The sequence below is a fragment of the Lasiosphaeria miniovina genome (assembly GCF_030549165.1).
Source record: "Lasiosphaeria miniovina strain SMH2392-1A chromosome Unknown B0T26scaffold_8, whole genome shotgun sequence".
NCBI lineage: Eukaryota > Fungi > Ascomycota > Sordariomycetes > Sordariales > Lasiosphaeriaceae > Lasiosphaeria > Lasiosphaeria miniovina.
The window spans coordinates 3,491,024-3,512,964 of NW_026848227.1; the positions used below are offsets into that span (position 1 = coordinate 3,491,024).

General features: G+C 57.1%; 9 protein-coding genes and 1 non-coding gene across 10 annotated transcripts; 4 read left to right on the plus strand and 6 right to left on the minus strand.

Annotated features, from left to right (window-relative positions):
• Positions 1 to 367: 367 nt before the first annotated feature.
• B0T26DRAFT_658273 (uncharacterized protein) lies at positions 368 to 2,350 on the minus strand (the record flags this gene model as incomplete). The annotated part of the gene is made up of 3 exons (XM_060438854.1): positions 368 to 785; positions 1,143 to 1,895; positions 2,109 to 2,350. 3 exons carry the CDS (start codon positions 2,348 to 2,350, stop codon positions 368 to 370), a joined length of 1,413 nt encoding a protein of 470 aa, XP_060290757.1.
• A 757-nt stretch (positions 2,351 to 3,107) lies between these two features.
• B0T26DRAFT_794289 (uncharacterized protein) lies at positions 3,108 to 4,319 on the plus strand (the record flags this gene model as incomplete). The annotated part of the gene is made up of 3 exons (XM_060446887.1): positions 3,108 to 3,611; positions 3,675 to 3,900; positions 4,022 to 4,319. The coding sequence occupies 3 exons, from the start codon at positions 3,108 to 3,110 to the stop codon at positions 4,201 to 4,203; spliced, it is 912 nt and encodes a 303-aa protein (XP_060290758.1). The 3' UTR covers positions 4,204 to 4,319.
• An 832-nt stretch (positions 4,320 to 5,151) lies between these two features.
• B0T26DRAFT_733182 (uncharacterized protein) lies at positions 5,152 to 6,247 on the plus strand. The gene has a single exon (XM_060443134.1). It carries the CDS (start codon positions 5,408 to 5,410, stop codon positions 6,053 to 6,055), a length of 648 nt encoding a protein of 215 aa, XP_060290759.1. The 5' UTR covers positions 5,152 to 5,407; the 3' UTR covers positions 6,056 to 6,247.
• Positions 6,214 to 6,301, minus strand: B0T26DRAFT_t262. The gene has a single exon. It is a non-coding gene; the product is annotated as a tRNA-Asp (tRNA).
• A 509-nt stretch (positions 6,302 to 6,810) lies between these two features.
• B0T26DRAFT_757395 (ZIP zinc transporter-domain-containing protein) lies at positions 6,811 to 8,586 on the minus strand (the record flags this gene model as incomplete). Its single annotated transcript, XM_060446240.1, has 5 exons — positions 6,811 to 7,069; positions 7,130 to 7,229; positions 7,288 to 8,127; positions 8,225 to 8,443; positions 8,526 to 8,586. The coding sequence occupies 5 exons, from the start codon at positions 8,584 to 8,586 to the stop codon at positions 6,811 to 6,813; spliced, it is 1,479 nt and encodes a 492-aa protein (XP_060290760.1).
• Positions 8,587 to 10,345: 1,759 nt separating this feature from the next.
• Positions 10,346 to 12,027, plus strand: B0T26DRAFT_517551 (uncharacterized protein). The gene is made up of 4 exons (XM_060435459.1): positions 10,346 to 10,879; positions 10,932 to 11,601; positions 11,657 to 11,741; positions 11,826 to 12,027. The coding sequence occupies exons 1-2, from the start codon at positions 10,428 to 10,430 to the stop codon at positions 11,599 to 11,601; spliced, it is 1,122 nt and encodes a 373-aa protein (XP_060290761.1). The 5' UTR covers positions 10,346 to 10,427; the 3' UTR covers positions 11,657 to 11,741; positions 11,826 to 12,027.
• Positions 12,028 to 13,495: 1,468 nt separating this feature from the next.
• B0T26DRAFT_681526 (P-loop containing nucleoside triphosphate hydrolase protein) lies at positions 13,496 to 15,739 on the minus strand (the record flags this gene model as incomplete). The annotated part of the gene is made up of 2 exons (XM_060440645.1): positions 13,496 to 14,961; positions 15,070 to 15,739. The coding sequence occupies 2 exons, from the start codon at positions 15,737 to 15,739 to the stop codon at positions 13,496 to 13,498; spliced, it is 2,136 nt and encodes a 711-aa protein (XP_060290762.1).
• Positions 15,740 to 18,106: 2,367 nt separating this feature from the next.
• On the minus strand, positions 18,107 to 18,847 carry B0T26DRAFT_517581 (uncharacterized protein). Its single transcript, XM_060435461.1, has 2 exons — positions 18,445 to 18,847; positions 18,107 to 18,386 (listed from the first exon to the last, which is right to left on the minus strand). The coding sequence occupies exons 1-2, from the start codon at positions 18,754 to 18,756 to the stop codon at positions 18,210 to 18,212; spliced, it is 489 nt and encodes a 162-aa protein (XP_060290763.1). The 5' UTR covers positions 18,757 to 18,847; the 3' UTR covers positions 18,107 to 18,209.
• B0T26DRAFT_517580 (uncharacterized protein) lies at positions 18,848 to 19,378 on the minus strand. Its single transcript, XM_060435460.1, has 2 exons — positions 18,983 to 19,378; positions 18,848 to 18,927 (listed from the first exon to the last, which is right to left on the minus strand). The coding sequence occupies exon 1, from the start codon at positions 19,261 to 19,263 to the stop codon at positions 18,994 to 18,996; it is 270 nt and encodes an 89-aa protein (XP_060290764.1). The 5' UTR covers positions 19,264 to 19,378; the 3' UTR covers positions 18,848 to 18,927; positions 18,983 to 18,993.
• Positions 19,379 to 20,034: 656 nt separating this feature from the next.
• Positions 20,035 to 21,249, plus strand: B0T26DRAFT_658666 (uncharacterized protein; the record flags this gene model as incomplete). Its single annotated transcript, XM_060438892.1, has 1 exon — positions 20,035 to 21,249. One exon carries the CDS (start codon positions 20,035 to 20,037, stop codon positions 21,247 to 21,249), a length of 1,215 nt encoding a protein of 404 aa, XP_060290765.1.
• Between the last annotated feature and the right edge of the window lie 692 nt (positions 21,250 to 21,941).

The window sequence follows — 21,941 nt, forward strand, 5'->3', positions numbered from 1 at the left end:
TGACCTTGTGGCAAAGGCCCGGGTCTCGAGAGCTTCCCCGGCCCGGCACTGTAGAGAGCCGTTGCAGCGTTGCTTGTCCTCCATACCTAACCTATCCGGCTAGGACGACAAACTCGGTAACGGAAATACACAGTATCATCTCTTCTCATATTGATCCGAGGGTGCGCATCTGCACGCATGAAACGTTCATCGCTGAACTATGCCGTGATTACCTACTTCCGCTTCTTCCGTTCGGCAGCACTAGTTACAGCTGACAGTGTGGGCCTGATATCGAGAGTCTGGAGCGGCAATGACTGCGACACGCATGTACTATACAGTATCCTATACAGTATGCATTCGTGAACCGGCAGGGGGATGAACGAGATGGTTATGCGAACCGCGCCGACACCGCCGCGCGCCTACCAACTAGCCACGTCTCGACACTATCTCGACCATACGTCATCTCGAGCACGGCGCGGGCAAAGTCGTCGACCTGGTCGGGCGCGGCCTCGTCCATAATGCGCCAGGCGCCGTCGCGGCTGACCATGAGCAGCACGGGCGACGTCTTTGCCCCCGTCGCCCCAGGAGCACCAGCAGGCCGGCCCTCGACAGCAGCCAGCCAGGCAGCCGGCGACGGTGCGTCCCACAGGCTGGCCTTGGCGGAGAAGGGCGCGTCGACAATGTAGCGCGGGCGGCCCGTCTTGAGCGTCTGAAACGCCGACTGCATCAGCTCGGCGGCCAGGTACACGCGCCGGACCGACTCGGCCAGCACCCACGCCGCGTGCGCCAGCGCCGGCGACCCGTTGCTGCCGCCCGCCACCGCCGCCGCGAACACCGTCTGCTGCCGGTTGGCGATGTTGCCGCAGCTGTTGTCGCACACGTCGTGCGTCATCATCACCGACGCCAGATGGGTTGGTGGCGCCGGCGCCGGCGCCGTGGCGGGGATGCTGGATATGGACGTGGACGTGGATATTGAGTCTGTCGGTGTGGTGGAGCTGTTTGTGGTCATGCTGGTGCTGGTGCTGGTGCTGGTGCTGGTGCTGGTGCTCGTTCTGGTGCTGGTTCTGGTGCTGGTTCTGGTGCTGGTTCTGGTGCTGGTGCTGGTGCTGGTGCTGCCACTGCCGCTGTCGCCGCACTGAGTCTGCCGCCCGCTGTCGCCGCACTGAGTCTGCCGCGTGTCGGGCTCGTTCACCCCGTCCCGGTCGTCGAGACAGAGGCTGTTGACAAAATACAAGCGGGCGGCAGCAACAGCGTCAAGACGGGTGCTCTCAACAAGCTGGCAGGCCCACTTGTGGAGCATCTCAACGTGCTGCTCGCCGAGGGCGCGCGAGCGGATGTCGCCGTCGAAGAGCAGCACCAGCTGGTAGACGAACAGGGCCTGGGTGCGCGCCAGGTGGTCAGGCGTGGCGACGGCGATGCACGGCGCGCCGTGCGGGCAGAAGGGCACGCCGTTGGCCACGTCGTGTGGGCAAAAGTCGATCCCGGCGTCCACCTGCGCCTGCTCGAGCTGCCGCTGCGCGTCCACCAGCTGCCGCGCTCGATCCTGCACGATGCGCAGCGCCACGCCCTTGGCGCTGCCGTGGGCCGCCGCGGCGTGGTAGGCGGCCAGGGCCGTCAGGGCGTCTTGGATTACGGTGGGAACCTCCTGCGAGTAGAGGTGACGGTGTATGAGGACGCTGTGGCCGTCGGTGGTCCAGGCCTGCATCCACGTCTGCAGCAGGGACACAAAGTGCGCCAGCGTGTCGTCGCTGGCGGCCGGCTTCTTGTCGGCGTCCGAGTGCAGGGGGTAGAGGCCGTACTGGCGCGGCCACGTGTCGGGACAGATGAACCAAAAGTCGTTTGTGATGGCGATGGGCGAGTCGACAGGGTCCGCCTCCCTCCTCGCACCGACATTGCTGCTCTGTCCGACGCTCCAGCTGGCATCTGGCAGCACCGGCTGCTGCAGTGAAGGTCTGCCAGGTAGATAGATTGGCGGTGGCGTGGTGCAGGGCACGTCATCGTCGGAGCCGGCACTGCGGTGTCGATGTCGTGAACGTGTGCCCGCGCCTGCATCCGCATCCGCATCCGCATCTGCATCCGCCTCTCCATCCTCTCCAGCACCCACACCCGCACCCGCACCCAGACCCAACAAAGCTTGGTCAATCTGGACGAGGCCTGAGCGCTCAGACGTGCCTTGGAGCTGGTCCAGCAGATGGCGCAGCGGGTTTCGGAGCGGAGGGTAGTGGCAGGCGACGCCCGTCTCCAAGCAGCGGACGCAAAAAGGGGCCGACTTATCGCATTTCCGCTTCAGCTTGGTGCACCGCAAACACGCCTTGCGCTTCAAGCTACGCCTGCCTGCCGCAGGTGCTGTGAGTGTGTTGGGCGGGGCCATGGCAGGTGTACTCGGTAGCTGCGGATATACTGTGCTGGCTGGGCCTGGACGCATAGGTCAAGTAGGGGGGCCATAGGATTAGACTAGTCGTGGTGAGTGGAATGTTGATGACTGAGAACCGGCAGAGGCGGATATTCTCCCACGTTAACCCGCCTTTTCTCCGCTGCAGTGCCCCCCGATTGGGCCTAGACATGCCAAAAGGGGCCCATCTGAGCCGCTCTGGCTAGGCCCCACCGCAGGCTAGAGAGCCCGGCTCGCGGCAATCAGACAGGCTAGACCGAATACAGATGGACAATATGCGGAATTTGTGCGGGAAAGGTGCGGAAAGCACGCGGAACAGGAGTGGAAAGGTGCGGAAAGGGTGCGGGAGCGGCAAGACGGAGAATTGACGGAGAATTGACGGAGAATCGACGGAGAAGGAGCGGCAACAGGCAATTAAATAGCTGAGTCGGGCGAAATCCACAACACACCACACAGGCTGCAATTTGATCGACAGCCGCTCATCCATTGGAGCCAAGGACTTGTTAGGGTGCCACCATTGAACGGCCTCACAAGGTTCACTTGCACGCAAATGTTTTCTCGTGATGAGAAATTAAATATTCTATATAAACACCAGCAGCCCCCTTAGACTCACTGCCAAATCGACATCTCAATACACACCAGCCACTGCCTCAACAACAACAACAACAGCAACAACAACAACAACAACAACAACTCATACACACTAGTTCAGCCTCAACAAGAACAAACCCTCACCATGTCGCCATCCCCCCTCGAAGCAACCTTCATCAAAACGCTCCACCACAAGCCGTACGCAGCCATCTCGCCGCTGCGCCCCGAACTAAGCCAAGCTGGGCGGACCGTACTAGTATCAGGCGGCTCGGCGGGGATCGGCTTCGCTACGGCGCGAGCCTTCGTGCAGGCCAAAGCGGCACGCGTCATCGTCACAGGGCGCCGCCCCGCGCTGGTGGCCGAAGCCGCCGCCAAGCTCGCGGCCGAGGCATCCCCTGCCACTACCGTGAGTGGGATCGCGACCGACTCGTCGAGCCTGGTCGACACGGAGGCGCTGTGGGCGCAGTTCGCCGCCGACGGCGTCGTCGTCGACGTGCTCGTGCTCAGCGCGGCCGCCGTCGGCGAGACCACGCCGCTGCTGCGGGCGCCGCTGGCGGGCGTGTGGGCCGCCTACGAGGCCAACGTGCGCGCGCTGCTCGACTACGCGCAGCGCTTTGCCGCGCAGGCGGAGCAGGGGCACGGGAAGAAGGTAATTAAACCATCGTCTCCAACTACATCCTAGACGGCAGGCGGACAATGCTGACTCTCGCAGTACCTCGTCAACATCTCGACGTCGGCCATCCACAACTTTGACACGCAGGGCGAGGGGCTGCCGGCGTACGGCATCACCAAGAGCGCCGGCACGGTGCTGCTACAGCGCGCCGCGCAGGACGTGGCCGCCGCCGAGCTACAAATCGTCAGCTTCCACCCGGGCGGCGTGCTGACGCAGGCGGCGCGCGACGCCGGGTATGACGAGTCTTCGTTCGCGTGGGACGACGGTAAGTTGCTTTTTCTTCTGTCATTCTTTCGGGTGCGGTTGGTGTTGGTGTTGGTGTTGGTGCTGCTGTTGGTGTTGGTGTTGGTGTTGGTGTTGGTGTTGCTGTTGCTGATGAGAAGTAGAGAACCTCCCGGGCCAATGGGCTGTCTGGGCCGCGACCGACGAGGCGAGTTTTCTGCACGGCCGGTACGTGGCCGCGTGGTGGGACGTCGACGAGCTCAAGACTGGAGAGGTTGCCAAGCGCATTGCTGCGGGCGAGCCGACGTTCCTCAGGGTTGGCGTTGTCGGTTTGGCTCCCCAGTGAGTTCAATATGAGGGACGATGGGAGAAAAGGAAAACTAGAAAAGGGATGATTGCGAAAGGGACGGTACGATGGGTGAAGCTAGAATGTGGCGAGCGGTGAGACGTTAATGAGTAAGGAATTTGAGAAACACGTGGATGACTATCTTGGGGGCAATATCATAAAAGATTCAATTTAACGATCCATCTCTCTCAAAGGCTCTGGGAAAAAAGCCCAAGATGAGTGAGAATGGTCTCATCCAGACCAGGAGCCAATCAGAAGCAGTGAGAAGGAGCAGTGAGAAAGGGGAAAGGTGTTTGCATCGCGCCAAAGAGCAGGATAAGATAGAAAGACGTAACGGCAAGGTTGCTGATTATATAACAGCCAATTACATAGTAGCAGCACAGGATTCTCTTGCGTCGGGAAAGAGAAAGACGCCATCAATGTCTCACCCACCGCAGCGGCTCTCAGATAGCCGCCAACCCACTGCCGCGCCGTGAAGCTTGGCCATCGGCAGTGCCAGCCATGGAAGATGGAAAACTCTCACTTGTTAGCTTTAGCCGGGCGGGCAGCGGGAACACCCATTTAAACATCCCGGGGATTTCGCTTCGAGGGACTACTCTAATTAATTGAGAGCTTGCCTATTGTCATGTCCACGAGGCCTTCGCTATGGTAGCCCGACGTAGCGAGCGGCGCCAGGGCAGGCGCCGAGAGGGCGGGTATTTAAGTGCAAGTCCGCCCGCTGCGGACCTGTTTCGGACTTTTGAACCCAGGAGGCGAGTTTAGACTTCCTCAAGTAGACATTTGCGCCGAGCGTCTGTCTGAGACAAGACATTCGGTTGTCTTACAGGCAGCAAGAAACCGAAACACCCCCAGAATATTTAAGTGCACCCGGTGCTGCTGCCAAATCAGTCAGTCCCGGGTACCTGGCGACAAAAAAAACAGCATCTCACCCCCTTCGTCAGAATGCCACGGATATCATCACCAGGCCTATGGCTCGTAGCTGCCGTGCTAGCATGCAGCAGCAGTCTCGCGCGCGGCGCCGCTCTGCCCGACTCGCCCAGCCAGCTCCAACGGACACACATTATTAGCAATGAACAAGCGGCGCCACCCGCTTCCAGCACCTCAGCACCTAACAGCATCAGCATCGCAACAACGTGCTTGGCTGCGAGCGCGGTGCAGACCGGCAGCCAGCACACGGGGCTAGAGAGCGGGACGCCGGGGATCCATGCGGGGCTGGCGAACTCGTCGACGTGCGTCTCTATATCACTGCAAATCTGTGACCGAAGGCAATGAACCACTGACTGACCACACTACTACTCACAGCGACGCGGCAAACTTCATCAACTTCTGCGCGGGGCAGACCCTAACCAACGGGCGGCAGAACGGCAACGGGTCGTGCAACGGGATCCCGATGGGGCGGCTGCCGGCGGCAGACAACATGATCTCGGCGCTGATCACGGCGCCGCAGCCGGGCGACGCGGTGACCGCGCACGCAACATTCACAGTACGCATCCAGACGCGCAACCTGCGGGCGGGGTTCCTGGCGAACCCGGGCGCGACGTACTACTCGGCGCCGCAAGATCTCGACGAGCGCGGGCGCGTGCTCGGGCACTGCCACGTCGTCATCCAGGACATTGGCAGCCTGCGCGCGACGGCTGCGCCGGACCCGGCCGCCTTTGTTTTCTTCACTGGTGTGGATGATGCGGGCGACGGCGGGGGTCTGTTGCGGGCTGCGGTCCCCGGCGGACTGCCTCCGGGCGCGTACCGCGTGTGCTCCATGATTGCGGCGCGCAATCACCAGCCCGTCACCATGCCGGTTGCGCAGCGCGGCGCGCAGGACGATTGTACCAAGTTTGAGGTTGTGGGGAGCTGAAGATGTGGGATGGATTTTGGATAGGAAATGCGGGAAAAAAATTGAATCACCAAAAGTTAATGGAAACTCAAATGAAACTCAAACAGAAAGATAAAACCCTGACTGGTAAGTACCAATAAAAATGGTGAGTTGAGGTGAAAAAAGAAAAAAAAATTAGCCTCTCCCGCCGGGAATTGAACCCGGGTCCCGAGCGGAGTCTTCTGTAAAGTTGACAAGCTCATATACTGACCACTATACTACGGAAGATTTGTTGGTGTGGACACCAACCGTAGTGAGGAGCTGTTGAAAATTTGTGACGCTAATGTGCGATATCAGTCCGACGGGACCCACCTGTAATTCCAGACTTTCACATGCCGCCATACATCCATTGAGTGCTGCAACTAAACTTAAAAGACTTTCTTTCAATCTGCAGAACCCATTAATTACAGACCAGACGAGATGGATGGTGAATCTCGTTGCATGCTCATTTGACACTGCATATATCGGCCAAGGTTTCCACTAAAGAGAGCGTCCCTCATGCATAACAGCTCACTCCGCACATTCCCCAAGAGCTTGACTTCCAAATCCACTTAATCGACAAAAGACATCATGATTCGAGCTACCGCTAGTCTCATCTAATCTAATTTTTGCGATTTAATCTACACGCTCTACCCTCTCTCCGATACGCCCCAAGCCAGATCCGTTTCTCAAAAAGCCATCACCCCAGCCCTCGCCACAAGCCGACGTATTTTCAAGTTTTTTCTTATTCCAGAACATCACGCCCAGGCGCCCACCAGGCTCATGCAGATGGCGCCCATCAACACCAGCACGCAGGCGACGACGCGGCGGCGGCCGCGCAGCGTGGCCCAGCTGTGGTCGCTGAGAAAGTCCTCGGCCAGCAGCTCGATGAGCGCGGCAAACACCAGCAGGCCCGACGACACGGCGTTCATGGTGCCGACGAGGATCAGCCCAAATTCCGAGTCGGGGCTGTACAGGCTGTGCGTGGCCAGCCCGATGGCCTGGCCGAGCGGTGTTCTGGGCAATAGTCAGCGGTGCGCCTTTGGGTTGTCATGTCATTGAGAGGAGGTGCCTTACGTGCATCCGTACGCCATCACCATGAGCCACGGCTGCAGCGTCTTGCCGGGCCACGCAATCGAGGCGATGCGAGCGCCGAGCGCGAGACCTTCAAACGTTTCTGCAAAGTCCCCAAAGTCAGCCGTGCATCTTAGCCCTACAGCGGAGAGCCAACTTACGATGAAAGGCAATGGCAATCAGCAACACCACGAGGTTGCTGCCGACCGCCACGCTGAGCGCCATGCCGATGAAGACGCTGTGGAACAGGATGCCCACCTCGAGCAGCATGCACTGCAGAATGCTCTTCTTGCGCTGCTGCTCGGCCGTCAGCCCGCGGCTCTGCGACTCCTCGCCCATCTCGTTGTTGAGGTGGTGGGCCGGGGCAATGCTGCTGTCACGGCTGCTGCTGCTGCTGCTGCTGCTGCTGCTGCTTTCCACGGCCCGCGGGTGCTGTCCCCGCGCCACGGCAGCCACGACCCCGGCGTGGCCGACGCAGAGACCGCCGCCGCCAGCTGGCACGGCAGTGACGTGGGTCAAATTCGTCTGCGTCTTCGACCCAGCGCTGCCGTCGCCAAGCTGCTCGTCCCGCGGCGCGGCGGTGGCGGCGGCGGCAGGACGGGGCGTGAACTGGCGCACGGGGCTGAAGACCATCTCGATGACCGCCACAAAAAAGATGCCAAACAGGGCGATGGCGCCGGGCATGGCCGGGTACTCTATGGTCCAGAAGCTCGACAAGCAGCCGTTGTTGAGCGAGGTGAAGGCCGTGGGGAGCAGGTGCACAAAAGCTGTAGCCAGCAGGATGCCGGTGCCGAAGTGCCGCACGCCGAACAGGAACGGCTCCGGGATGCGGAGCACGGGGAACCGCGCGGCCAGCAGCGGCGTCGCGCACGCCAGGCTCGACACGCCTAGGATGATGAGCAGCGCGCCGACGTGCAGCGGCACGTTGTACTCGCTGGCGATGACGCCGTTCGCGGCGCATGCACCGGCGCGTTTCGCGGCGCGATGCAGCGTGTGTCCTACTGCTGCACTGCGTGTAAGCGCTGTTCTTGGACAGAACTAGAAGGCACACGCACATGTGCAGACGACCTTGAAGCCAGAGAGCGAATGGGAGCTCACCTTTCGCTGCAACCTGAGTCGCCGGCATCGTAGAAGACGAAGAAAAGACGGCAAGCAGCGGCCCGGCCGTGTTGAGCACCGTCGACGCAACGAGGACCGAGGTAATCCACGCAGCCCAGCCCCAGAGCCAATGGCGGGGCTTGGAAGCGGTCGACGCAAAGGATAGACGAGCCTGGCTATTACCACCAAGCATCATCTTCCGAGACGCAACGAGCGGCACTGGGCAAGACATTTTGTTAGTCAGATGATCCGATAGGAGACATCTCCAAGTGCAGGTCCAACCCGGGGGGGAGTCACTCACTTGTGCCGAGACAGCTGCTGCCCTCAGCACGGGAGCGGGTTTCGCAGCCGCCACGCGCCATTATTAGCTCGGCTCGTCTCTTGTCAGAAAAGTCAAATCCGGGCCCGGCATGCCTAGGCCGTGGCCGGGCTGGGCTGTGGCGCTGGACATGCCGTTGAGCTTTCGGCACGTCGTGAGGTCGGGGGCGAGTAACGGCGACAGCTGGGTCCATGTGTGGGGTGGTGGTGCGCCGAACAGTCACAGTCGTCGTCGTCTTGGGTCTGGGTCCTCAACAGCCGATTCATTAGGGGGTTGGCGGAGGTGAAGTCGTTGAGCGAGCGGGCCAGGGCTGCGTTGGCCGTGTTTATTCCTGTGGTTCAGGGGGGGAGCGCTGATGTCTGGAGGCGTAGTGGGGCCGAAAAAGAGATTCCGGGGAAGTTTAATACATGGGAGCAATGACGTGAAGAGTTTGAGGTTCGGCCCAAATTTGCAGCCAGTTGTGGGGCCTGGCCTGGGCCTCGATCCTCCCCGGAGCCAAGCCTGACACGAGCGCTGGATCCGTCCCTAGCAGCGCTTGCAGAGCACTAACAGGAGTGGAGCCACGGCTATGTTGCCCAGCTTTCGGGAACTTGCGGAAAGTCTATAGTCCAGAGTTGGCCTTTTCTCGTTTTACGTAATATAACGTGGGATTGACTTTTCTCTGTCGTTGCTATTAAAGGACCCGGGAGCCCGACCGACTATTGACGACGCCGTCCACCACTGGATCTCAAAGGCCGGGAGCCCTGCTCAACCGCAGCTCAGGAGACCGCCCCGGCATTCCGCCGAGTCGATTCCTTCCGGAAGGTGGTCAAGCTCGGCAAATTCAGGATTTCCCGTCTTCACGCCTCAGCCTCCGGATACTTTGAACTCTGGGGTTTCGACGGCCAATCTCAATGATGTTCAATCCTCAGGCTCTGGCTCGCTGTCGGTCATGATCAAACATGGAGAGCGGATACCAATGCCCGCATTGAACTGGGCCCAGAGTGCATCTTCTCTCCTTACGCCGCAAAAATACACGTCTTTCAGGAACGAAACCCCTGGTGCTCTTTTTATCCCAGTACTGAATGGGCAATTGAAAAAAAATTGCCTGCCTGAACAAACATACCTTGCACGAACTGGGCTGGGACGCACTCAAACTACCCCCCTACACTCTTGCGCCGATTGCAGATAAAGCATATCCAAGTGAATGGGGATATCCAAGTGAATGGTGGCCGTTTGTCCTGTGGTCCTCGCACGAATCCGCCCCTCGCTTTAATTTAAACAGAATACCAGAGCTCAGAGGCGGTCGTGCCGTCGTCCACCCTGAGCATCCCCTACAAATTCCCCTCGAGAACGAACAGATACCAGTGAATATAACCCTCGTCCAAGAGACGGCTATATTGACCGAAGTCAAGATACGTCTATGCTACGACACGTCAACTGGGGAAACTCTCACAGCCGAACATGTCGGGCCCTGGAAAAAGAAGTATAAGGACGAAAGCGACTGCGGCCAACTATGGGGAGCGGAGAATTTCAGTTCCCCAGAACGACTTGTTATCCGGGGTGAGCGCGTTCGACAGTATCTCCACTAGAATTACGACATTTCAAAAAACCGCTTTCTGCCTTCATTCGTGTGCTACTTTGAGTTCCCGGTTGAAGATGCCGAGCCGACAGGCTCTGGGTTCATCACTGCCACCACCAAATCCGAGATTCTGGACGATGATTAACACGATTGCATAACTATTTTAGCAGTTTTTCCAGAGAGGAACATACAAGAGACCGAAAATTAGGATATGACATGACATGACAATTTAATTCATCCTTTTCGTCTCAGTCTCGCCGTCCCACTCCTGTCTTTTGTTGCAGTACTAGCTAGCCTCTCCAATAACAGAACAAACAAACTCTATGTCTTTGCCAGTTCAGCCCGCGATGGACCCTCTCAGCGCAGTAGCGAGTGTCGCGGGCCTAGTCGGTCTTGCAGCGCAGATCGCGGCGTCAATCAAGCAGCACGACTTTTGGTCCTCGGTCGCCGACACGCCGGTGTCTCTGCGGTGGCTGCTTGCCGACGTGCAGCTAGTCCACGACCTCGTCCACAGCATCGAGGCCAGCTTTGCGCGCAGCGCCATTCCACAGGGCAGCACCGATCCTCTGCAGCAGCTGCTGGAACGATGTTTTGCGGACCTCGCTTCGCTTGAAGGCTTGGTCAAGACTGTTCTCCCGGTCCCTGGTGACAGCTGCAGAAAGGCCACTTGGAAGTCAATCAAGGCGACGCTGAAGAAGGACAAGTTCAAGTCGTATAGAGAGCACCTCGTGTCTGCAAAGATTACTCTTTTGCTTGCGCAGGGCTATGTCAACCAGTTAGAGCGACCATTGCGGACTTTCCTGGATATTTCCTAATTGTCAATTTAGGCAACACATCGATTCACGGTTTGACGCCCTCGAGACTCGCATCGCGTCTCTTTCGCTCGCGAACAGCACGGCGGCGCTGGAGGAGAGAATCGCTATCGAGGCGCAGAAGATCACTGCGTCGATCCTAGAATCGTGCTCCACCATTTCGCTTGTCGGCGCGATGGCGCCATCGATACAGGCTACTGTCTCGAGTGCGATCGAGACCGCCATGCGGAGCCACCTGCCTCAGCAGCCATCTAGCAGCCGTGATACTGAGATTACGCGTGCAGGCAACACTCGGAAGAGTCACCGGCTTACTTCGATCAAGCATTACAACACCCCGTTCAAGCGGTTCGAGGTCCGAACAATCCACAACGGGCGCGATGTTGTCGGTAGCGAGTGGGACCCACATGATCTCTCTGCGAGTTCACCTAAACCCCCCGAAACAGAGATCTTCTTCCTTCCCAGAAGGTGGATGTCGTCAACGGCTCGAAGACTGTCGATCCAGTGGGAGCCGTCGTCCCACTGGGGCTTCTCTGGCTTTCGGGTGAAATACCACCCCGTCGTCCCGACGAGCTCACCGATATTAAGAGCCTGTCAGGATGGCGATGTGGCTTTGGCAAGGTGTTTGCCCAGGTGCTCGCCTCACCAGATGTTGTCTGTCAATACGGGTTGTCCTTGCTTATTGTAGGTTGGGCAGACCGGATGGAAAAAGCACGCAAGCCGTGAAATCTAACCCGGGGCAGCATACTATGTGTCGATGCGTATCACCGACCCTTACAATCGTCATGTGTAGATTTCTGCTTCAACAGGGATGCGACACGGCAGGCGGTAAGCACCTAGGAAACAAGGCGTTGGATTCTCCTTCGAGGTGACAGTAAAGTAGGACTCAAGGCTAATATATTGTGACTGCAGCCCTCGATCACCTAGTGTATTGATTTCCCAGTAATTATTACATGAGCCAGTGGCCTAACCCCGAAATTTTGAATATTCAACTAGAACTTCCAAGGCTGATTGTGCATCATGGTGGGAAAGTGGATCATCTATTTCGGTTCTTATTCATCTCCGTTTGGTCTACGATAATTACGAGAGACAAGTCAACTCTAGGACCGTACCTAGAGTTCCTCGGAAGGTATGAGGCGCTGGGCTGGGACGCCGAGATATACTCCTCACCCGAGTTTACGAAAGTGTGGGAGCCGAGGTGGTCTCTATCCACGTTTCTGCACAACCTTCTGACTCACGGTCCTAGACTGGACCCTTCCTTTGGCAGACGTACTACGGATGCCGTTTTTCTGAGGCTTTTAAAGGGCCTCAAATATCCCTATTGGCACAAATCCCACTTTAGGGAAATTTGGGAAATAGGATTTACTAGCCTTTGCTCGAGTTTTCCACATTTCTAAAGCATGGCTGGGATCCAAGACTGGAGTTTTGCGATCACGAGACCAACTATGGCAACGCATGGGACGTTGCCTGAGCCAGCTGATGAGACACCATCTTTACAGATTCCAGGGTCGTGGGTCGAGGATCAGGAGGGTGAATGGGTTGGGCCTCCCCCGTATTTCTACAAAGAAGGCTTTGATGATACCTTTGACGACGAGGTATTGTCAAAAGAGTGCTATCAGGGGTGAGAAATCGGCCATCGAGCTGCTCATATTATACCACTTGAAATCTAGAACTAATTGGTCCTGATATGGCGCGTGTTGTTTGATGCGCATTTGACAGGCGCATTGACATTCAGCCCTGCGCCCCTTGCTTTCTGGCTGCAAAGCCACCCAGTATCACGATATATTAGCTATCGAAAGCCGCCCACAATAATCCGTTCCGGCCTATGAGAAAGCGGCTCAGCTACTGTCCTCTGAGGGCTATTAGGTCTGGCGCTCAAGCTGAAGCGCCTGGCGCCCGCCCACGTTAGGAATCAGGAAATCGGTGAGCTTCTTTCCGTTTTCTTATCAACCAAATTCCCGTCTCGGACTCGCTCGAACCTAAGACCTCAGCACCGACTTGCACCCTCCTTCGCAACCTCAGCAGGGCCACCCCGAGCATCACCCCGGCCATCAATGGAATGTGCGAATGCGTCTCGATTCCACGTGCGCGGACAGTTAAGCAGTCCGCCGCAACGTGAACCAAGCCAAGCCCACTCTACCTAGGTACTTACATAAGTAATGCACGAGCCGAGCCGCGGGTGGCAAGAGGCGGCGATGCCAAATGTGACTCACCACCTGACAGACCAACAGCGGGACATCTGAAGCCGCGATGACAGCTTGCCTGGCTTGAGTCGACACCTGATTATAAGGACAGACATCACGAGAACCCACCTCATCACAAACAAGTCCTGAGCGAATGCTTTTTAACGCAGTACCTAGATAAATATGTCCACTGAGAGTCCAGACCGAAGCAGTTCCTGAACGACAGACACCGGCAAATATGCTTGATGTGCAGATGCAGGATGCGGATGGCAGAATGCAGATGCAGCCCAGTCAAGTCCGCTTGTCTTTGAAAACGCCCGGCAAAAATGCGACCAATGCGAAGCTCTTTTCCCCGCCAATCACTTATTCCCATAGCCAGTACGCCAATCAACCCGACCTTCACTCCTCTTTTATCTCCACCGCCGTCGTCTCCGAGTCCCCGTTTGTTGCCGTCTCGGTCGTCGCTTTGAGGCCCTCAGTCTCCGTCTCCTCAACCTTGGTCCCGTTCGTCTCGGCTGTTCCGTTAATCTCAGTCGTCGGTTCCTTCGTCTTGGCTGCCCCGTTACTCCTAGTGGTCGGCTCCTTCGTCCCGGCGACTCCGTTTGTATCGTCAGCCGGCCCCTTCGTGTCGGCCGTCGACTCTTCCGTCTCACCGGCACCGTTCGTCTTGGCATTTCCGTCTTGAGCCGCGTCCTTTTCGTCGCTCACAGAGGTTGATTTGCCATCATTGCTGTCGTCCTTGACGGCCGCCTCGCCATTCACTGCCGTCTCTGCCGTTTCCGGCCCCGCCTCCGTATCATCCTTTGCCTTATTGCTTTTCTTAGACTTTTCCTTTGCCATCTTGGCCTTCAGTGCCTCGATTTCGGCATCAAGGTCCTCGCCCTCGTCCTTCTTAGCCTCTTTTGCTGGCTTGGCAAGCAACTTGAGCTTGGCCTCCCGCTTCTTCTTCTTCCGGAGCTCCGACGCCTTCTTGGCCCGCGCCTTTGCCTCATCCATGAGGGCCCACTCCTCCTTCACCCAGGTGGCCATGTTTTCTGCTGCTTGAACCGGCGAGTCGCGGTGGTTTAAAAGGTATCCCTGGAGTTGGGCAGGAGTGAAGACGTCTTCGGGGACCTGCGAGCTATAGTCAAGCGCCAACTGCTTTAGCTGCTCCTCGGATAGCTGCAATTTCTCCGTCGTCGCGGGACCATCTCCCTTTTCGCGCGCATACATGCGGAGGAACATGAGCTCGGCGCTGCGAGGCGAAATGTTGCCTAGGTAAATCATCCTATCGACGCGACCGGGCCGCACGAGAGCCTTGTCGAGCTTCTCGGCAAAGTTTGACGTCATAAGCACGATGCGCCCTTCTTGAGATGCGACGCCGTCAAGCACGTTCAACAGACCAGAAAGAGTGCACCTAGATCGAGCCACGCGGTCGTTTTCGTCCTCGGACTCTTCTTCCTCGTTCTCGTCATCGCTGTCCTCAGTGACCTTTGCCGGGCGCCGCCTAATCCCCACGGCATCAATATCTTCGAGGAGAACGATGCAGCGCGGCGGCAGAGCCGTGAAGAGCTTCTCCAGAGCCTCGTCTTCGCGGACGCTGGGGATATGCACCAAGTACAGCTCTAGCCCGAACCTGCCCGCAAGCGCCAACGAAAGGGATGTTTTGCCAGTTCCCGGAGGGCCATGAAGCAGGTAGCCTCTCCGGTACGGGATGCCACGTCCATTGTAGAACTTGCGCGTATTCGGGTCAAGGTAGTTGATGATGTCGTCTACGAGCTCAGCCTTGATCTTCTCGTCGAAATGCACCGTCTCCAGGGGGCGAAGCGGCCGCAAAATCGTAGTGTCGAAAGACTCTTCATAATGCCTTCGCTTGCTCGTCCTAACTGTGACAAAAGACTCGCGCTCTATTAATCTAGTCAGTTTTCCAGTTGCCTCCTGCCGTTGTTGCCGCTGCAGTGCGATGGTGAAGTGAAATCAGAGGGAGTACAAACGCTTGTCCGAAAAGTCGCGGCACATGTTAAGAAACCGCTTGATTGGCTTTTCTGTCCGCCCGAGGCATAGAATGACGAGCGGCTCAGATCCCTCGGGGGCGCCGGCGTACTCGTCGGGGGTGCCCTTGGAGAAGGCGCTGTGGTAGTGCGAGCTGCTCGTCATGATTCTCCGAATCATGAAGATGCGGCGCTCGAAGACGAACCACGTAGTGCCAAACGTGGGGAGATACTGCACGGGCATGCGCTTCTCGTGGTGGTAGTCATTTCGCTCCTGTTGAACTCTCCTATAATACCATGCATCGTTCTGTATGGTCTCAGAATGGGCCGTCAGAATGCGACTGCCGTTGCTAAGGACCCTTGCACCAAGCCAGTTGAGCACCTCGCGGTTGAGACGGTCGTTGCCAGCGATGCTTATCGACGCTGTCAGGAATCTGATAATCCACCAGTACATCTTAGATCCAGCGGCTTGGAGACCCTGTGCGCCGCTCGACGCCGCGCCCATCAGCGCGGCGATGGTGAGCACCGTCGTCAGCTCGACCTTGAGCCATTTTTTGAAGAAGCCCTGCAGCACGCCGAAGCCTGGGATGCGGGCCTCAAATTGCTCCTGGAGCGGTGTGCCCCCGCTGCCGAACAGCGAGGTGGTGCTCGCCAGCGTCAGCAAGCTGTTCATGGCCGCGACTCGATCAAGACGGGCAGTCCGCGTCTGAGACGGAGAGGGAGCGAAGTAAGATGGGGGCGCAGAGTGCTGGGCGGTGAGCAAGGTGAGAGGACTCGGAAAGGATTCCGACCTCAGTGGGAGCGAAATGAGCCTGGAGAGTGTACCAGGGCGAGAGCCGAGAACGCAGAGCAAAGTGCGCCTGCGGTGAATACAGGGCAGTTAGGAAGACGACACAAGCCCAGGCGAACCCGATGAAGGCGGTCAGCCAACAGCTTTGCGTAGGGAGGCTGCAGCCTGCTGCAGCCTGCCGCATCCGTGCCGCCCTGGCGCTTTTTTACCCGCTACTGAGGATTCAGGCCAGCCAGGCAGGTTCCCAGGGCAGGCACGGCAGGGCAGCAGAAGCACCTGGATAGGGCGACTCAAGCGCAGGCTGCCTACCTGCTCCTTGCAGGTGCCCTGGTTTTGTCAGCTAAGAATGCCCAAGCTGCCAACGCGGGTATCTGCACGCACTTCCTGCGGTGTGGTACATACGGTGTGGTATGGATACCCTGGATTCTGTAATATTCCAGGCAACTTCCACCGCTGGCCGTGGCCCACACTATCCGTTCTCCTAACCCGCCCCCGCTTAAGGTATCCCCCCACCGATTTGCGACTCGCAGGTCAGGTTGCGGGTTGCGAGTTGCGGGTTACGACGGGCGTTGCGGCGTGTGACAGCACACAATTGGCTCTGTGGCGATGCTGTTGGTGCTGTGCGGGTGGTGCGGACGGCGCTGTGGTTGGCTGTGTTGGCTTGGCAAGTTTCCGATGGGTGGATAAGGCGGGACGAATGCAGCTGTGCCCTAGGCGATGCAAGACATTTCGGCCGGCAAAGACTTGAGGTCTGAGATATGATGTGCGCACTCCTTTTGAGAGCTGCCGCTTTCGGGCACGTCGGCCAGGGTAGCTAACCCGACTGTCTGGTTACGCGCCCGCCGCGCTCGATGAACGAGAGTCGTGGTGCAGGGGTCGTCTGGTGACGACAACTTGAGTGGCTAGAAAAGAGGGGCTGCCGTGTCTCGGTGCATGCAACCCGAACGACTTAGGTTCTCTCGTGTGGTGGGCCTCAACAGCACGGCGATGGGTTTGCGCGGCCCGGAAAAGATATATCGTATCTGGTCAAGCTAATTTGGCTCATGGGGTGGTCAAACTAGAAAATATGAGTGCAAATTGGGTGGAGGCTCTGAAGCGACTCACCTCAGAGCCAACGACGACGAACTGGGGACTTCCAACTTCCATGGTGGAAAGAACGGCGCGACCCTGCTGCGGGTATTACACAAACGACAAACAGGGATGGAAACTGCCACCACTAGTCATGACACCTGGCATCAGGTACTTCTCGCGCCGCTGTCTGCTGATGGGTGGGTGGGCACATCGTGGGTGCAATCTGGAAGGAACGACGGCGAAATTCGCTCGCCTCCCGTCAAAGACCCGCATTCCAAGGGGTATCTGCCTTACTTTCATGATAAATTGCACCGACAATCCGTAGGTGGGCAGGTACGACGTGACGCCGGTCAGTGACCAGAGAAACCCACAGGCGTTTCCCTCACTGAATTTAGCCAAGGGAAAGGATTGTTGACAGATCTCGAAGCTCTTCCCCCTATTCCTTCTCTTTGGCCAGGAGGTTTCTTACGAGACCGGCTGCCCAACAAGCCTTCGGACAGATTCTGGTTCAGTATGAACTCGGTTGGATTTGTACGAGTGAAGGATGCTAACGAACAGGGACTAGTTGTCAAGCTACCACCCGCTCGAATTGCTGTGCTCGGTCCCGGGGAAATTGCCTGGTGTATCTTGTCTCCCGCTGCCGTCTTGTTCCACCAGACTAGTGTTGATTGACCACAGGGTAGGAAATTCAGCATAAGTATTTCCCAGTAATTACCAGAAATAATCCGGGAGTTTATGTGATTCGAAAGTACATTAAACAGCACTGAATCCATTGTTACTATTCAATGCTTGCTTCCCCTGGTTCTAATTAGATCTAACTTAAGTAGACTTGTCTTGGACAACATATGTGATAAGACTGCGGGAAACAAAGCAATGGCCAAAAGCGTATTCTCCTGGTGTCCGGCTGTGTAACGTTGCACTTGTCATTTGGTGGTGGGACTGCGGCCTGAGTTGATGTGTTGGCCACCTCCCCAGAGCCTTTCCGCCGTGCCTACAAATGTCAGGCTCATGGCCGAAACTCAAAACACAAGAAACGTCCCTTCTCCTCTGCGGATTACGAATCAGAACTGACGACATGAAACTGGCCGATTCTTTCAAGACCCGCTATTATAATTCTCTGCGTTGGCCCTGTGGTGATTGTTCACCTGTGGGCTTTGCAAGTCCAAGTTATACATGTGAGAATGTTTTACGCTGGATGCAGCGACTAACTGACCTCTAGTATGCTGGTACTAATTGCTACACGCTGATGTACGAACCTCCACGTGAAGTCCAGCCGTTTCGCTCAGGGCAGGTTCTGGGTTCCACAGTTACCCCCATCATGCCATGCTACCCCGAGGCTCACAATTCTGAGAATTTCATCGCGATTGTTATTACTAGGCATTTTGGAGTAAGCTGTATCCCAAAATCCCAGCCACGACGCCTCTTGTTCTAGGGTGGGCACGTACACTTCCCAAGTCATCTGAAATTATGTGATTAGCATGCGAATTGGTCGCGGGAGCGTGGATCAACATGATTACCAGGCACCGGAACGCTTCGTACAACTGGTCGGAATTGTGCCCAGGTCTCTCATATGGCGGAAGTGCAGCCATAAATTCGGCATTGTACTTGGAGTCAAAGTTTTCCACCAGTCGGCCGTGCGGTAATCCGAACATGCCATGACGAGTTCCTTCGAACACTAAACGAGTGTGCAACGCAGCAAAGCGGCGAGTGCTTGCAATTTCTTCGAGCTGAATTCTGGCGACCTGGTGTTGTGACATATTGGAACCATTATGGATGATCCCCCAATGGTCCATCATCTCGCGTCTGCCGATATAATATTGGCGAAGCATACGAGCTACCCGGTCGAGATGGACAATCCCACTGGTGATATGGAGCTTCACATGTCTCGACGGTTTATGACCCTGGACGATGCTTGGATGAAGTTGGTTAATGATGTTGAAGCGTATCTCCAACACCCATTCCTAGTAGAGTTGGACGAATGGAAGCATCGCAGTAGGAACCTGCAAAGGTCAGAAACCACTCCTCGAGAGAAATAGCCCTTGATGCATGACTTACAGGTTCGCATTTTAGACCAGCAGCTGGCATCTCTGGCATACGGTGATTGCGAAGGGGGGGCTGTTTGACCTTTGGACTATTTGGGCCCGCTTGGCCTGGTTGACCCGCTCGGCCTGGTTAGCCGGCTTGGGCGGCTTGCAAAACGGGTTCATTATGTCCTCCGAAGCCGATGTGCTGCATTGGTAACAGATGTCGCCGAGTGCTTGAACAGAAAACCCGGGGGAGTTCTGAAGAAACATCAGTACCAGTCTGGGAATACACATTATTGGATGGGCGAGCATGCCACTATTGGAGGCCGAGCGAAAGGAAAAACCGGCGCCCCATAACTATTCCTCTTGAAAGGAGCGCCTATTTCGAGGAGCCGACGGAACTCTTCGTTCATGATGGGCTAAGAGCGGCCGAACTTGCGCCGGAATAGTAGGAGTATTTCGAACGGAAAAGTCAACCGATAGCCGGAGCCAGACTGTTTGGCAGAGAGCAGGGGGCAGAGAACGGAGAACGGAATTAGATGGTCACTCTGAAACCTGGGACAAATGCAAATAGTAAGTAATGAACGTGGAAAAATTTTGTTGGTGGGAAAGATTGCTTTGAAGCCTTGTATTTGTTTTGGTAAGGAACATTCTTAGGATGAATGCGTGCGAATCGGGCTCGACTCCTAGAGCAAAGACAAGCTCGAACCTTGAAGACATGCCACCGGGAGCAACTTCCCGAATATGTTCAACAGCCTTTAACCCTAACACGTAAAACAAGCGGCAATGGCTTTCTTTAAAGAACCCTCGTCTTCATTTTTAATTTTCAGCCTGAAACATACTTTTTCGTCTTCACTGGTTCTGCGGGTGGTATACGGAGTATTTAGACCAACTTCACAACGCCCGTGGCTGCATCCCTCCCCTCTACCCCACTCCCCCACCAGCCACGATAAGAGCACCCCGCGATCACCTTGGCACCTCTGCCAGACGAACCCAAATAGTGCGTCATCGACAAGCAAGCTCCAGCGGACCGTCAGTGTCCCACCACTCCCAACCACCTAGCGCTTACGGACGTACAACGACATGCGATTTGTCTCAAAGAACCAGCGGCTGGAAGCCATTGACGGCGAGACGGGTGTGGCCCTGCTGCCTGTCGAACCCGAGGACATGTGGCATGCGCACAACCTGATCGCCATTTCCGACACAGTCAAGGCCCACGCGGTCCGCAAAGTCACGAAGACGTCAAGCACGGGCTCGACCATGTCGGAGCGGGTGCACACCGACCTCACCATCCGAGTCACGTCGACCTTCTTCGACCCGGCGGCATCGTCGCTCCACGTCTCGGGTACCGTCGTGCACGAGAACGCGTGGGTCAACGTTGGCCAGTACCACACGCTCGACCTCGAACTCAACCGCCCCTTTACAATATGGAAGAGCAACGGATGGGACTCGGTGGCCATGCAGACGCTCGCCGAGGCGGTCAACGACGACAAGCCCGACGCCGTGGTGGCCGTTGTCATGCACGAGGGGCTCGCCAACATCTGCCTCATCACCGACTTCCGGACCGTCATCAAGCAGCGCGTCGAGAGCAACATACCCAAGAAGCGGTCGCAGGCGCAGGACACGGCGGGCGGCATGACGGCCTTTTACGAGAAGACGCTGTCTACGCTGCTGCGCGCCGTCGACTTCAGCAACCCGCGGCCGATGCTGCTCGCGAGCCCCGGGTTTGTCGCCCAGGACTTCCGCGCCTACATGCAGAGCGAGGGCGCCAAGCGCGCCGACAAGCGGCTGCAGCGCATCGCCAAGGACGCCGTCGTGGTGCACTCGAGCACCGGCTACGTGCACAGCCTCAACGAGATTCTCAAGAGCCCCGAGGTGCAGGTGACGATGCGCGACAAGAAGTTCACGACGGAGACGGCGCTGATGGACCAGTTCTACGAGCGCCTGCGCAAGGACGACGGCAGGGCGTGGTACGGCGCGAAGCCCGTGGCCAAGGCGGTGGAGGAGGGCGCCGTGGGCCGCGGCGGCGGCGTGATCCTGATCAATAACTCTTTCTTCAGGAGCCTCGACATCCCGACGAGGAAAAAGTATGTCGCCCTGGTGGACAGAGTCAAGGACGACGGCGGCGAGGCAAAGTTGCTCAGCAGCGACCACGAGAGCGGGCAGCGACTGGATGGGCTGGGCGGGATCGCCGCGATATTGACATATCCCATCTACGACCTTGACGAAGACGAGGAAGAGGACGACGGGGAGGAGGGCGGCGGATCAGCAGACGGAGGAGGAGTCGCCGTAATATAACTGCACATATGGATACACTCCGTACAATAGGCCCTGACATGTTGTATGTACGAAGTACCTGACCTGCCACTCTGTATGTACACCGAATGCAATAAAAAATAAAGATGGAATGTACGTAACCTGGAAGGTACGGATAATCCGTGTGTGTTGGTGGTGAATCTGCCCCCGAAACCCAACCAAAGACGGGAGCCGTGCCACCCGACCCTGGACGAAGATCGTGTCGCAGAGATCTGTTTCTGCACTGTCATCAGCACCAGTGGTTTGCCGTTTGTTGGCCGCCTCTGAAGCGAGAGAAGGGTTAAGCTTCCCCTAGCAGCCCTTGCTGCAGCCGTCCAGCCCTATGGCTTGCGGGGAGGGAGTGAGCTACCCAGAGAGCATAATTCCGCCGCACTACTTCCGACTCTCTGGAACTGGTGGGAATAATAGCGCCGCGCACGTGTAAATCCGGACTTAAGCTTCTAAGGATTTAGGGACACCTTGATTAAGCCTTTCCGGGGTTAAAGGTTGTTTTTTCCGCGATTAATTTGCGCCCATTCCTGCTGTGATAAATTGAAACCTGCAACTGGAAAGTTCGCTTCTTAATGTTGACGTTGACGTTGATGTGGCCTCGAAACGCGTCCCAATGAGGAAAGGCGAAAGAAAGACCATAGACGAAAGGTGGGAAGAGACTGAAGACAAGACCGGGCAAGCGA